The 16,306-nt window shown below is 38.8% G+C and overlaps 1 protein-coding gene across 4 annotated transcripts in view; it reads right to left on the reverse strand.

The window, feature by feature from the left end:
• Window positions 1-8,062: 8,062 nt before the first annotated feature.
• The window catches only part of LOC130906232 (unconventional myosin-Ic-like), a 57,791-nt gene continuing 49,547 nt past the window's right edge, over window positions 8,063-16,306 (reverse strand). For all 4 annotated transcript variants that reach the window (XM_057820323.1, XM_057820324.1, XM_057820322.1 and 1 more), the window contains 6 exons: window positions 16,209-16,264; window positions 15,951-16,086; window positions 14,614-14,684; window positions 14,451-14,548; window positions 14,288-14,387; window positions 8,063-14,204 (listed from right to left, as the gene is read on the reverse strand). In XM_057820323.1, the coding sequence (XP_057676306.1) occupies window positions 14,178-14,204; window positions 14,288-14,387; window positions 14,451-14,548; window positions 14,614-14,684; window positions 15,951-16,086; window positions 16,209-16,264 (488 nt within the window). In that variant the 3' untranslated portion in view covers window positions 8,063-14,177. The remainder of the gene's footprint in view (window positions 14,205-14,287; window positions 14,388-14,450; window positions 14,549-14,613; window positions 14,685-15,950; window positions 16,087-16,208; window positions 16,265-16,306) is intronic.

A 16,306-nucleotide genomic window follows, 5' to 3' on the forward strand; every position in this document is an offset into this window, starting at 1 on the left:
GGAGGCCTGAACATGCACGAAAAGTCACCAAAATTTGCACATACGTGCAGATTCGCGTAAATTTCGATAATCTTGCGTCGTTTTGAAAAAATGTCAAAAAATGGCTCAGTGGCGCCCCCTTGACCCTTAAAATTTTCAAAAAGGCCTCTCCTCTCAGGTTTTCAACGTAGAGCAATGAAATTTGGGGAGTAGATACCTTATGCCTAACTGCTCAAAAAAGCCTCTTGCACCCATATTCCAAATCCAACAGGAAATCGGTTATTTTGGATCGAATCTGAAATTTTTTCGGTTCACAGTTGGAGTTCACATTTGGAGGCTTGAACATGCACGAAAACTCACCAAAATGTGCACATATGTTCAACTTTGCGTAAATTTTGATAATCTTTGAAAAAAATTAACAAAAAGGCTCAGTGGCGCCCCCTTGAAATTTTCAAAAAGGCCTGTCCTATTAGGTTTTTTCAACGTAGAATGATGAAATTTGGTGAGTCGATACATTGTGTAAAACTGCTCCAAAAAGTCTCTTGCACCTATATTCCAAATCCAACAGGAAGTCGGAAATTTTGGATCAAATGCGAAATTTTATCGATTTACATTTGAGACCTTGTCGCTGAAGAAAATAGTTGGATCGTCTTCAAAATTGGTCAGACTATTCAGGAGACATATGAGATCTTAAGTTTTCAAAATGGTGAGTTTTCATCCAAGGGTCTGACCTGGGCGTGGTCCCAAAGTCGGCCATTTTTGGGCAAAATACCAAATTCAGAAAATGATTAAAAACTCCGTGATACAACGTTCAATCTTTTTCATTTCTAGCATGTATATGAGATATCCCAGCCTGAACACGACTGCATTGAAATATTACTCATTAGGCCTGGCGCCCCCTAGTGGGAACAGGAAATGGCCTTCTTTACGAGACAGGCTCCTCCTCCAAGGGAAAAAAATCTATTGACTTCAAACCTGTTTCAGGGGAGCCTCAAGACATGTGTTCAGGTGCCTGATGAAAAATATTGAGGTTTCGTTGAAGCGGAGAGGTCCAAACTGGAAGTGAAAATGACCGTCAACAATTTGTCTCGCCAAAAACTTTGAACAGTCATAACTCGGCAGATATGCAACATATCTGCGCCAAACTTTCCGTGTTTGTTGAGAGTCATACCCTGAAGGTTCTTGTAGGGGTCATTTGCATCAACTCTACAGTGCCAACTAGTGGCGACAGAAAGAAGTTTTAAAAAAGGCCTTTCCTATTGGGTTTTTTCAACATAGAGCGAGGAAATTTGGGGAGTAGATACCTTATGCAAAACTGCTCCAAAAAGTCTCTTGCACCCGTATTCCAAATCCAACAGGAAATCGGGTATTTTGGATCAAATGTGAAATTTTTATCGGTTCACAGTAGGAGTTTACATTTGGAGGCTTGAACATGCACGAAAACTCACAAAAATTTCGACATACATGCGGCTTTGCATAACGTTCAATAATCTTGCAACGTTACGAAAACATGTAAAAAAATGGCTCACTGGCGCCCCCTTGAAATTTTCAAAAAGGCCTCTCCATTTAGGTTTTTCTAACATAGAGTGATGAAATTTGGAGAGTCAAAACTTTGTGCAAAACTGCTCCAAAAAGTCTCTTGCACACACATTCCAAATCCTACAGGAAATCGGGTATTTTGGATTGAATGTGAACTTTTTATCGATTTACAGTGTGCACATTTTACACCTTGGCACCTAGGGAATTAGTTTGATCATTCTCAAAATTAGTGAGACTGTTCATGAGGCATATGAAATCTTAAGTTATAAAAATGGTGTGTTTTCATTCATGGGCCTGACCTGGGCGGGGCGCCAAACTCTTCCATTTTTTCGCCAAAAACCGAATTCGGAAAATGACTGATAACTCCCTCATACAACGTTCAATCTATTTTAAATCTGGCATGTGTGTGAGGTATACCAGCCTGAGCAGGACTGGATTGAAAATTTACCATTTGTGCCTGGCGCCTCCTAGTGGGAACAGGAAATGCCCTTTTTTACGGGACACACTCCTCCTCTAAAGGGAAAAAAATCAATCTACCTCAAACCTGCATAAGGGAAACCTTAAGACCTGTCTTCAGGTGCCTGATGAAAAATATTGAAGTTTCGTTGAAGCGGAGGGGTCCAAACAGGAAAGTGAAAATGACTGTCAACAATTTTTCTCTCCAAAAACTTTGAACAGTCATAACTCGGCAGATATACAAGATATCTGCGCCAAACTTCCCGTGCTTGTTGAGAGTCATACCCTGAAGGGCCTTGTAGGGGTCATTTGCATCAACCCTACAGCGCCAACTAGTGGCGATAGAAAGTCACTCGTTTTTCCAAAACATGTCCAGTTCTTTTCATGTTGGTCATTGTAGTTTCAAGACCTATTGTAATACTTTTTTACGGCCCATGTCCACGTGTCTCTGTCTGTTGCCGTGACGACCCTTTATTCGCCATTTAAAGGAAATATTTTTTTTCAGAGACTCAGGGAGCTTATAGAGCCACAATAGTTGGCACACTTCGTCGAATTGGCCGAGTTAGAAGATTAATTTTGGTTTTGAATAAGGGCTTGGCTGCACAGCTCAGTAGTGGCTCCTTTTTTGTAGTACTCTCTCCAATAGGGGTTTTTATCTCTTGGGTGTGGGAATGTAAATAGGCGACTTTCGAGCATGTTATGTTCTAATGAGATGATTAGAGAGGAGGATCTGCCAACACCCTGACCTGCACACAGTCCGAGTTGCGTGACGTCCGAGTTGCGCTAGATTGCGAGGGCCCGTTCAGTCCTGCTTGCAGGCCTAGTTTTAATTGTTATTTTTTTAAAGGAACATTTCTCACAACTAAGTTGCTACTTTTTTTCCAGATGGCTGCTTGGTGCTGTGCTTTCATCCTTCTTTGTTGTACACTGATTTGTGCCGAGTCTTCAGCTCCATCAGTTAGCACTCAAAAGGCTAAATACAGCAACTCCTTCCACCTTGCAAGATCTGCACGAACCCGTGTCCAGCAGCTACTGTCGAAATATGTAAGTGGAAAACATTGTTGTTTTTGGCAGCCCTTTTAATTTTCGATTTATTCTGAGTCTTTTGGACGTTAACACTTATTAGTCTTCGGCATATTTTAGTAACCTGAAAATGTGTTTGTCTTCGTCAGGTTTTTGTTGACGAAAACGCAAGACTAATTTAGTCTAGTTTTAGTCGACGTTTATTAAAAATGTTTCTGTCCGTAAAACAACAAAAAAAGACTCCAAAAGTAAATAAATAGATTCCAATAGTTTCCAATTATTTCAAATGAAAATTGACAGACGAACATGTTTTGTAACATCTACAAGGTAAACGCCAATTTGGCGATAGTACACACTCGGTAGGAAAACAGTACATTATTTTATATTAATTATACCCACCTGGACACCACAAACTATATGTAAAAAAAAAAAAAAAAAAAAAAAAAAAAAAGTTAGCATTAGCATTACGCGAACGCTATGCTAACGCTATGAGTTACATTTAGTGTTTGATAATCACTCAGCACAGACCTTTAACGGCTAAAGCATTGCATATGCTCTCTGGCAAAGATAAGAAAAACAATCTAACAGTGTGTGCAAGCCTGGAGACTGGAGAGTAGTTGCACGTCACACGAGCGTCCCAACCACACACTGCTACAATGCAAGGTAACTACACATAAAATGTCACACATTATGAAACTATTGTGCATTTGTGTCTCGTTGTCGTCTCGTCAGACAAAAACTGGCATTAGTCTCGTTATGTTTCAGTCTCCCAAAACACGTTTTTAGCTCGTTATCGTCCCGTCATCGTCATGAATAAATTGTTTGTTGACGAAACATTTTCGTTATAGTCATCGTTGACGAAAACGCAACACTTATTTAGTCTAGTTTTAGTTGACGTTTATTAAAAATGTTTCGGTCCGTAAAACTAAAAAAAATTGACTCTAAAAATAAATAAATAGATAAAGGTTTCCAATTATTTCAAATGAACATTGACAGACCGACATGTTTTGTAGCGTCTACAAGGACAACGCCAATTTGGTGATAGTACACAATCGGTAGGAAAACAGTACATTATAAAAAAAAAAAACTGGCATTAGTCTCGTTATGTTTTAGTCTCCTAAAACAAGTTTTTAGCTAGTTATCGTCATGAATAAATTGTTTGTTGACGGAACATTTTCGTTATAGTCATCGTTGACGAAAACAACACTGGTGGTAAACTAGCCTAACAAAACTGTGGTAACACTTTATCTGACATTTGCTTCATTAAACCATCATAATTATGACATGACCATCAATGAATGCTTACGACAGATGTCATGAAGTGTCATTAAATTACAAATTTTGTCACAAACTCCATTTATGTCCAGTCCGATCTTTTACATCCATTCAAAAGTGAAATTATTTGCCAGGTGACATTTCATGACATCTGTCATAAGCATTCATCAATGCTCATGACAGTGTCATGTCATAATTATGACTTTATTTGGCAGCAGCGTCATAACACCGTCATAATTGATGCTCATGACAGTGCCATGTCATAATTATGACACCTTATTAGACAAGGATATCATAAGACTGAAGAAATTTGACATTTGATGACACTTAAGGACATCTGTCATAAGTATTCAATAGAGTTCATGACAGTGTCACGTCATTATTGTGACGGATGACTGTCATAAAATGTCGTTATAATTATGACACTCATAAAGTGTCATCAAGAGTCATGTTATAATTATGACACTTTATGACGGTCATCCATCATAGTTATGACATAACACTGTCATGCGCATCTGTCATAATTATGACCGTCATGAGCATTCAATAATTGTGACAGTGTCATGTCATAATTATGACTGTCATGAGCATTTTTAATGCTCATGACAGATGCTGATGAAAGTGTCATCACATCACAATTATGACACTTTATGACTGTCATCATCATAATTATGACATGACACTGTCATGAGCATCTGTCATGAGCATTCATAAATGCTCAGGACAGTATCATGTCATAATTATGACACTTCATGACAGTCCTCATGACAATGTCATGAGGGTTAATAAATGCTCATGACAGATGCTCATGAAAGTGTCATATCATAATTATGATGGATGACTGTCATATAGTGTCATAATTATGACACTGTCATGAGAGCAATAATGAATGCTCATGCTTAGGCTCACGACAGATGCTCATGACAGTGTCATCACATATTTATGACACTTGATGACAGTCATCCATCATAATTATGACATGACACTGTCATGAGCATCTATTATGAGCATTCCTTAATGCTCATGACAGTGTCATGTCATAATTTTGACGATGACTGTCATCAAGTGTCATAATAAAACTGTCATAATTATGTCTGTCATAAGTATGATGTGATGACATTGTCATGAGCATCTGTCATGAGCATTCATTAATGCTCATGACAGTGTCATGTCATAATTATGACGATGACTGTCAAAGTGTTATAATTATGACGTGATGACTGATGCTCATGACAGTGTTATGTCATAATTATGATGATGATTGTCATAAAGTGCCATAATTATAACATGACACTGTCATAAGCATTAATGAAAGCTTATGACAGATGTCATGAAGTGTCATCTGGCAAATGATGTCAATTTTGAATGGATGTAAAAGATGCGGACTGGACATCAATGGAGCTAGTGAAAAAATTACACATTTAATGACACTTAATGACGTCTGTCAAGTATTCGTTGATGTTTATGACGGTCTTATAACAGTCTTATGACGCCACTGTCATATATAGTATTATCCATACAGTTACTTTTCATCTGCCCAGTTTAACACTTGCGCCCATTTTTTTCCATCATCTAAATCAGAATGAGCAACTGTTAGGAAACAAGCACTTTGAGGACAGAAGTGGCTATTTGAAGGACCTGCCGTTGCTTTCGACAGACTTCAACAGCTGGCTTCAGCTTACGGTTGGTTACTTTTACTAAAGACGAGGGAAAAAAAGTTACCTTGATTAGACTTCCGCTCACATTTGCTTTGTGTCCAGGCTTGGGAACGACTACATGCCGCGTTCACAGACATGCAGGTCTACAGGAACATGCTGGAGCGGAAGAGGAGAGAGTTGGAGACTGAAGAAGAAGAGAAGAGGGGGATGCAGGAGCTCCACAGCACTTTAATTAAAAGCATCAAACACACTGAGCTGGACCTGAGGGACCTCATGAGCCAAGTCAGACATCAGGTATGGGCTCGTCCTCTTGTTGTTAACTCATTGGCCACCACTGACAGTGATAGTGAACCAGATCTGCTATAAAAATGACCTCAAAAAATGAATAGCAACAGTTCTTGTGATAGTACTGTCCTTAAGACACTGGCCAAAATTAATTTTTGGTTAGCCGATATATGATCATTTTAAATGTGCTGTATCCAAAAATCACATTGGTTTCCCTCAATCGGGTCAAGTTTCTGAACTGAGCTACATACAGTGGTACCTCTACTTAAGAAATTAATTGGTTCAGGAAGTAGTTCCGTAACCTATATATTCCATAAGTAGAGACGCGTTTTCTATGTAAATGCCCTAATCCATTTCAAGCCCCCATAAAATTCAGACATAAATGTTTAATAAAGTCATAAAAAAATAATTGATAAAAAAATAAATTCACAAAATGCATCAAAACATGTAACAAATATATGTTACAATTCTAAAAAATCTATTTTGCCACATGGCAAAAAAATGCACAATAACAATAAAATGAGCACCAGGGCCGAGAGCCAAAAGTGGTATTTGCCATGTGGAAAAATGGATTTTGCCACATGGCAAATACCACCAATGGATTTTGCTATGTGGCAAAATAGATTTTGCCATACATTGCAAAAAAAAAATGCCACATGAAAAAATCCGTTTTGCCACATGGCAAATACCACTTTTGGCTCTCGGCCCTGGTGCTCATTTTATTGTTATTGTGCATTTTTTTGCCATGTGGCAAAATAGATTTTTCCATGTGGCATTTTTTTCCCCATGTGGCAAAATGGATTTTTTTGCCATGTGGCAAACAAATGCCACATGGCAGAATCCATTTTGCCACATGGCAAAATCCATTTTGCCACATAGCAAAATCCATTTTGCCACATGGCAAAAAAATGCCAATGGCAAAAAAAATGCCACATGGCAAAATCCATCTTGCCACATGGCAAATACCACTTTTGATAAAGTAGTATTTGCCATTTGGCAACATGGATACCACTTTTGGTAGAGTAGTATTTGCCATGTGGCAAAATGGATTTTGCCATGTGGCTTTTTTTTTTTTTTTCCACATGTGGCATTTTTTTCGCCATGTGGCAAAATGGATTTTGCCATGTGGCATTTTTAACTAATGCATTAACTAATGCATTAACTCATGTTAATTAATATATTAATAAATGTTAGATAAGCAATTATAATAATTATTGTAATGTTACTAAAAATGCATTAACTAATGTTAATTAAGGGACCCTGATTGTGAAGTGTTACCAAAATCTGACCAGATTGAGAGAGACAGTTGTCATTTTTACAGATGGTCCCTAATTCACTTGAAAAAATTGATGTATTGACTTATTTTCATTTTTTGATACCAACCCAACCCCAATTCAATCCAGATTGGACATCTAGTGCCGTCAATTCAAGACAAAGAGTAAAAATGAGAAACAATCGGACACCACTGTTAATATGTTTTATGCTTTTGCTTCTTTAGATGAGTTACACAAAAAGCTCCAGCATGAGGCCATCGTTTCCCACCGTTCAGACGCTCTTGCCTCAAACAACTCTCGAGAGAACCGTGTGGGAAAAGCGCGTGGACGGTTACATCATTCTACGAGATCTCGATCTTTACCTCACCAAGTTGGCCCGAGACTTCCTCCTTCTGGCTTCTAAAACTCAGTAATACCGGACAAAGAGACTTAACTATAAATAGAAAAATGAACACGAGAGGGATTCTCTGGGTTTTTCCCACCGAGTTTCTGTCTCGTAGCTGACTGCAAGAGGTTCCTACAACTCATGACAACATCCTGTTTTCTACTGGACTTTCCAAAAAACACACCATATTTGCTATTTATTGAAGTATTTATTTGAATAAGTTTTATTTATTTAACAGAGACATAGCGTTCACGTATTTTGATATTGAAAAAGCAAATAATATTTATTTGTGTATGGCTTGCAATAAAAAGATGAAATGTGAGGACTTCATGTGACGATGTCATCAATCATTACCGGATTTTTTCTTTTAAGACAATTATGCAAAGCGTATTTCCTCAAATAGTGGTGTCTGTTTGAAAGTCACTGCTCTTCATGACAGGGTGCGTCATTGTCACTCATGACTGGAGTGGTGAGAAGTTAGCGAGAAAGCTTTTAAAGTGCATTTTTCCATGTAGAAGAGAGAAAGCAATGAAACATTGTGACAAAGGCAGCCGTTGTAGATTATACAAATGCATAAACAATATCATCCATTCACCATAGCCAAAGTATAAAGTATAGCTATCGATCGGGTCTGATCACGTCATTTTCAAGGTATCGGAATTGGCAAAAAAATATCGGACATGCCTTTTTTAAATATATATATATTTTTATTAAATCATTTTCTAATTGTATTTAATGTTACAGACAAAATGTCTTAAATTCATCCAGAGTCTTTAGTTTTGGCTTAAAGTATGGCTATCAAATTTATCGCGTAAACGGTGGTAATTCATTTTTTAAAATTAATCACGTTAAAATATTTAATGCAATTAACGCATGCGCTGCACGACCCACTCACGCATTGTCGCATTCGATCTATAATGGCGTTTTACCTATATATAGAGCTAACAGGCAGCGTAAAATGAGTAGAGAGAATTTTGGCAGTCTTTGGAGCCTCTTTTAAATTGGCTAATGTCTTAACATCCCTCTCTCAGCAATTAGAAATATTGTGGGAAGAAATGTGGGGAAGAACGGTAGTGGTTGATCTTTTCTTTAACACCCTATGTTACTTCCCAACCCAGAGAAGATATATCAATTGGTGCCACAACGCACAGTCATGGTTGCACTTCCCATCATGCATTTGGGCAGAAGAGTTAAATGGCTGCAGTATCATTTACTGAAAGCTCAACAAATACATGAGATGGCAATATTTAGTCACAATATACAAAGTCACATTTATCCTTTAAGAATTACAAGTCTTTCTATCCGTGGATCCCTCTCACAGAAAGAATGTTAATAACGTAAATGCCATCTCGAGGATTTATTGTCATAATAAACAAATACAGTACTTATGTACTGTACGTTGAATGTATATATTCGTCCAAGTTTTATTCATTTTTTTCTTAATGCATTGCCAAAATGTATATGATCGGGAAAAATTATCGGGAATGATTGGAATTGAATCGGGAGCAAAAAAAAAAAAGCAATCGGATCGGGAAATATCGGGATCGGCAGATACTAAAACTAAAACAATCGGGATCGGATCTGGAGCAAAAAAAAAAAAGATCCGCACGCTAGACCCACTTAGGCTACGTTCATACTACAGGTCTTAATGCACGAATCCGATTTTTTGTCATATCCGTTTTTTTGGCGTGCCCGTTCAGACTGCCTTTGTCCATTGAGACCGTTCAAGTATTACGCATGCGCACTAATTCGCAGTCCGACACGCGCTGAGCAAGAAGACCCGCATGCGCAGAAGAATCAAAACAAATGACACACGTCATCCGTCATTCCAGGGATAACATATTTTGCTTTTCAAAAGGAGGACACAAATAACAGACATAAATAATCCCCGTTTAGGCTTATATTCAAAGTTTATATGGATCGATAGCATGCACGCACTGTCCGTGCGTGTCACACAAACGTACGGGCAGTTTGCCCCGACTCTCGGCCGTGTAGGCAATGTTGAAATATTGCTCACTTGGAGCAGAGCGATAACTGAGCATTCTCAGGCTTATCAACCCATTTTTTTTTTTTTATGACTGTTGTCAAGCCCAGCCCTTCCCCAAAAGCCGTGTTCACTATTGCTGTGCGTTATTAGCTACGGTAGCGTCTCTCTCGCTATTTGATGTCGTAATTGCTGCATGAAATCCGATTTGGGAGAGTCGACAGTACAGACCGCCGCGACAGTCTGGAAAAGTGTGGCCCAGATCGGATTTGAACCACATACGAAAGTGACCCAGATCGGATTTGAAATGGTCCAGTTCTATGCGACTTGTCACGTTCAGACCGTCAAGTTAATGCCTCACTCGAGTCGGAAAAACACGAAAAAAATCGGATTCGTGCATTAAGACCTGTAGTATGAACGTAGCCTTAGAGTGTTTGTTGCCAAAAAAGCTCAATCAGCACACGGTCCCAGTTGAAGCCGCAATACCGCTTGGCGAACTCCAGACGTTTAAGTTTATGATTGTGAGTGAGGAAAGGTTTTCTCCGTGCATGCCTCCCAAACAGCTTGTTGGCGTGTAGACAGCACCTTATACCCACTGTGAAGTATGGGGGTGGGTCAGTGATGCTGTGGGGCTGTTTCGCTTCCAAAGGCCCTGGGAACCTTGTTAGGGTGCATGGCATCATGAATGCTTTGAAATACCAGGACATTTTAAATCAAAATCTGTTTCCCTCCGCCCGAAAGCTGAAGATGGGTCGTCACTGGGTCTTTCAGCAAGACAATGACCCTACACATATGGCCAAATCTACACAGAAATGGTTCACCAGACACAAAATCAAGCTCCTCCCATGGTCATCTCAGTCCCCAGACCTTGTTTTGTTGGCAAAAGGGGGTTGTAAAAAGTATTAACACCAGGGGTGCTATTAATTGTGACACACATTATTTGATGTCAAATAATTATTTCTTTATGTGGGATTTTTCCCCCACTGAATAAATGCACTTGTATTGAAGATTGGATTTTTCTCTTTTTTTTCCATTAAGGTCCCATATTATTTGAATTAAAAAAAAATATTAGAAGCTAAAAAACATATCTTAACCAGGGGTGCCAATAATTATGGAGGGCACTGTATAATGTGTTACGCCCGCAATGGTTCATGGGTAGTTGTGGCAACCATGACTGAGAGTGGTGGTGAACATTGTTATGTTCTGGTGTTTTATAGTTAATGGGGCACAAGAGCAGAATGTATGAAACATAAAAACTCTTTTTCTCCACGCCACTCACCACAATACTGTACACTGTGATAGAAACGCGAATGCGCATTAACCCCATTATGGGTCCGTGTATCTTTTGGACATTGGTTTTTCCCATCTAATTTTGGAAAATAAAAAAGGAAAAGAAGCTGAATTTTGTCTTCTCATAAACTAATATTTCGTGGATGCACCAGGGTCTTGTCTATCTTGTTGAAGAAGAACATCGTCTTCCGGGTCATGGCTAATTGTAAAAGCGAACGTGCTGGAAAACAAACATTGGGGGTATTTTGTTTTTCGACTTCAGTTCAATAAATATAGATATTGGAAAAACGGATAAGGCTTATTTTCCATTATTGAATGACCAACTTTAAAGTGCATGTGACACGAAAAAGCATGTTTATTTTATAATACGTATTATACATTTATTTTTCGCATCACGCCAGCCAAACGGCTGCAGAAAAATCTTGCTGTATGAGGGAGAGGCGTGTGCGCCTTTTTGGAGTTTCAAAAGGTTCCCATTCACCGTGGATATTGGCCAAAAAAAAGCCCTACTAGGAAGTGAATAAACATTGTGTTTTGTATTATATCAAATACTGGGATCATTTTAATATGTAGGTGGCTTGCATTTTGTGGCTGACATGCATGCGGGGCGGCTATTTTTCGGCACAACACCGGCGGCTTGTCGCACATCCACCTGCCGGGAGAGCACTATATTCGGCTTATTGTGCTCATGAGCCCGGTGTTCTGTCAAATTTTCTGACCGCTCAGAAATCGCAACTTTGGGCTAAAAATAGTAAAAAACTAAACACTACAAACTTTCTTTAAATTAAGGACTACTTATGTTTGATCATTGATAGGCATGTAAAAAGCTCTCCTCATGCACATTAGCTGCACAACAACTGCAGCTGCCCTCCTACGGGGAACGAACTGTAAATTGCTCTCCGGCGAAGACAATCGACAACCCAGTCGTCATGTCAAAACATCCGGGCTAGTTATGAGTGATTTTACGCTTCGAAGACTTTGAAACGTCACTCGGTTCGGGTTAGCATGTCGGCTAGCTGTCACGCCTCTTGGTTTGTTTACATTCTACGAAGCCGGGGAAGGGAAATGACATATGTCCGATTTAGGTGTCCTAAAATATCGCTCGGGAGGTGCGACAGTAAAGGTGAAGTCGACAGTTTTGACCATTATGGAGAAATTTTGCCATGTCGTCCTGAATAAGTGCATTTTTATTATTTCATATTCTATTTAGCACAAGACTGTTATTTGTCATGACCATGCCATTTATTTAGCAATTGGGGAAAATACTTGGATAAAAAGAATATCCTGTAAAAATATTGAAGTAAAGAGAGAGAAACAATGACATTTTCCAGCTCTCTTCGTCGCGTTTTCCTCGTTGTGAATAGTTCCCCCTCGACGGGCTGACTTGTCCTTCTCAAGCCATTTATATAGCTATTGGGGAAAAATACTTGGATAAAAAGAATATCCTGTAAAATATTGCAGTAGAGAGACTGAAACAATGACATTTTGCGGCTCTCTTCGTCGCGTTTTTCTCGTTCTGAATAATTCCCCCTCAATGGGCTGAATAGTAAAAAAGATGAGCCCAGTCTCCCGCTGACGTCATCCACCTGTTGGGGTAGCTAGAGCACTATAATGGTAGGCGCGGCTAACCGGCAGATTAAAAGACTACCCTAATTTTCGCACTATAAGGCGCACCTGACTATAAGCCGCCACCCACAAAAATTGCCACGAAAACAGCATTTGTTCATAGATAAGCCACACCGGACTATAGGCCGCAGCTGTCCTCACTGTATTATGGGATATTAACACCAAAAGATATGAACCAGTAATACTTCATTTGACAGCAAACTCAATCGACTTTCATAAGACCAAATGAACCCCCATGAAGTTTTGAACCACTTGGTTGCAAAGCTTCATTGCTTCAAGAAGCTTCATTTGGTCATCACGGCTCCCTTGGGCGAGACAGTCAACCTCTGCTACCACCTGCGGTCAACACTGTTGTTGTCCAAAATGCCTCCTAGCATGCATTGCAGCGCGACAGATGCAAATAACTATCAAAATTAATGTTCTGTTCTAATTATTTCTTCAGGTACTGTTCCAGTTGTTTCATTATTGCTAGTTATGGTATTTGGTAACACTATATTTGACAGTGGCGCCATAAGACTGTCATTAGACAATGATAATTATGATATGACACTGTCATGAGCATTTATGAATGCTTATAACAGATGTCATTTAGTGTTATCTGGCAAATTATCTCACTTTTGGATGTAAAAATTCAAGCTGGACATAAATGGAGTTAGTGACATCATTTGCCAGATGACACTTAATGACATAAGCATTCAGTAATGCCCATGACAGTGTCATGTCATAATTATGATGGTCTTATGACAGTCTTATGACACCGCTGTCAAATAAAGTGTTCCATTTTAACCGAAATAAATCAACAAATAAGCCACACTGGATTATAAACCGCAGGATTCAAAATGATGGAAAAAAGTAGCGGCTTATAGTCCGACAATTACGGTAATTTTTCGTCATCTGCGCTTTGCTAAATTGTTGTATATAGTCGAATTGTCTTAAAATATGATTCTTATTCACATAATAATGATATTTAAGACTTTTTTTCTCCTGTCGGATGCTCTTTAAGAGACCATTCATTTCTTTTTTTTTTCTTTTTTCTTAATGCTAACACACACAAAAACGGGACTGCGCTCTTTTTCCGTTTGTTGTTGTCCAAAATTAGGCGGAAAGGTACACTGACCTTTATGGTGTCCTTTTACTATTACGATATTACAGCTGCATCTCAAAGCAATGTATATTTTATCTGCCATCCGATTGTATTGCTTTCACATTGCATAAACTTAGCTAGCCATACTGCTAGCTTACTATTAAAGTCCATGTTTTTCAGTAAATAAACACATTCAGCCACTATATGAGGAAATGATACTTTTGAATAGACACTGTCTGCGTGTTGCGTCAAGAGCAGTGAGTCTTAACCCTCCAGTTTGCCAAGTGTTAGTAAGCAATTATCAGTTTTTTTTTCTTCTTCATGTGGCGTTGATCCGAGGGGCAGTCTAGAGCAAAATCAAACCGGATGCTTTATTAAGTAAGCTGCTTTTACGTGAACGCTTCAACATAAGACCGACTGTGGACTCACCACGAGCAGGTGTCCTCTTTTGCCTTTAGCCACCTTTAGCTCGGGGCCCCTGACGAAATCGACGAAGCTCTCGTTGCCTCGAGCTCCTGCAAACCTAACGCTGATCAAATAAAGACTGTTAGAGTGTTATTTGCGGAATTTGGCAGGCTAAAAAGGGGCTCACCTGCCAGGCTTGATGTTGATGTGGTTCAACATGCGGGCTATCAGGGCTAATTTTGTCACTAGCTCTATCACATGGTAACAATGTAGCAAAACGTCACCCTAGGAAAGATGAATGTAGATGGTTTTAGGAGGTTCCGCATTCAACTACAGGATAGCAGTTTTACCTTTTGCTTCTTGTCCTCGCTGGGGATGTGCAGAATAACCATTCCGTCACTAAGAGAGCTCACCGAAATACCTTTTCAGGAGAAAACCTGGATTTTAAATGGAAACTCGCAGTGCAATTATTGTCTAAAATGTTACAAAAAGGACTGTACTGTATAGCAAAATTATGAGGATCTCATCAAAATTCATAAATGTACTTTTTGTGAAATTCTTTAATTCAATTACAAACTAATATTCTGTATTAATTCATTGGTTGCCATTGACAGTAGGCAATTACCGTATTATTCAGCTATAAGTCGCAGTTTTTTCATAGTGTGGCCAGGGGTGCGATTTATCCTCTAGAGCGACTTATGTGTGAAATTTAGGGCTGTCAAACCATTCAAATTTTTAATCGAGTTAATCACAGCTTAAAAATTAATTACCGGTAATCTTAATTAATGGCAATTCAATCCATCTCTAAAATATGCCATATTTTTCTGTAAATTATTGTTGGAATGGAAAGATAAGACACAATATATATATAATATATACATTCAACAAACATACTGTACATAAGTACCGTATTTGTTTATTATAACAATAAATCCACAAGATGGAATTAACATTATTTACATTCTTTGTGTTAAAGGGATCCACGGATAGAAAGACTTGTGGTTCTTAAAAGATAAACATGAGTACAAGTTTTAGTAATTTTATATTAAACCCCCTCTTAATGTTTTTATTTTAATAAAATTTGTAAAATTTTCAATCAAAAAATCGCCGAGCAGGACGTCACATGGCTCCCTGCCGTTCTTCCACAGTGTCTTTAACTACGTAAGGTAGTGATTGAAATACACCACAAGGTGTCAATGCGAGTTTTAAATTAATTAGTGATCTAGCCAAGGTAAAGTCTGAGTAACTTTTATGTGTATTTTGCATAGATATTTTGATTGGGAATGCCAGTTCTCATTGGGTTGAGCACTTTTCTTTTTGTCAAAGGGCAAAAAACAGTGTCATTGTAACATATTTGTGGCAATGCATGAGCGGGTCAATCCACGCATGCGTTAAATGCATTAAATATTTTAACGTGATTCATTTAAAAAATTACCGCCCGTTAACAACATAAATTTGACAGCACTAGTGAAATTATGAAAATATTATCATATAATTTCACATGTTATTTTCACACTGAACCACAAGAGGGCGTTCAAGGCCTGTGCTTCAACAAAGGATTATCCACAAGGAACCCAACCCACTGGATTTTTACCCATTGCACCTGGGCCCTGTTCACATTTGTTCCGCCACTAGTCTATATGTATAAAAAATTGGACAGTTGATACAAAGTGAAGATAAATCTGACCTCCGAGGGACGCATAGTCGATCCTCTGCTTGATCTTGGTCTTGTCCACCAGAACAGCGAATGTGTTGGAAAGGAGGAGTTGACGAGAGCGAGGCTTGAAACCTCTCCTGTCGTACTTTGTGACTGGGACGGCATACTGTGTAGCACAAGTGTATGCAATACACTCTTACAGATACGACATTTCCATACCATATTTCCTTTCCAGGCTTGTCAATTTCATGAAAATAGCACAGAAAAAACATGCACACAGGACGTCACCTGCACTTTGTCACTGCCAAGGGTCTGCAGAACCTTCAGATTGATCTGATCATGTTCTATAAAAGCAATGAGGGACTATATAAGTCTATGGAATGGAT

Source organism: Corythoichthys intestinalis, chromosome 18 (genome assembly GCF_030265065.1).
Source record: "Corythoichthys intestinalis isolate RoL2023-P3 chromosome 18, ASM3026506v1, whole genome shotgun sequence".
NCBI classification, from domain to species: Eukaryota; Metazoa; Chordata; class Actinopteri; order Syngnathiformes; family Syngnathidae; genus Corythoichthys; species Corythoichthys intestinalis.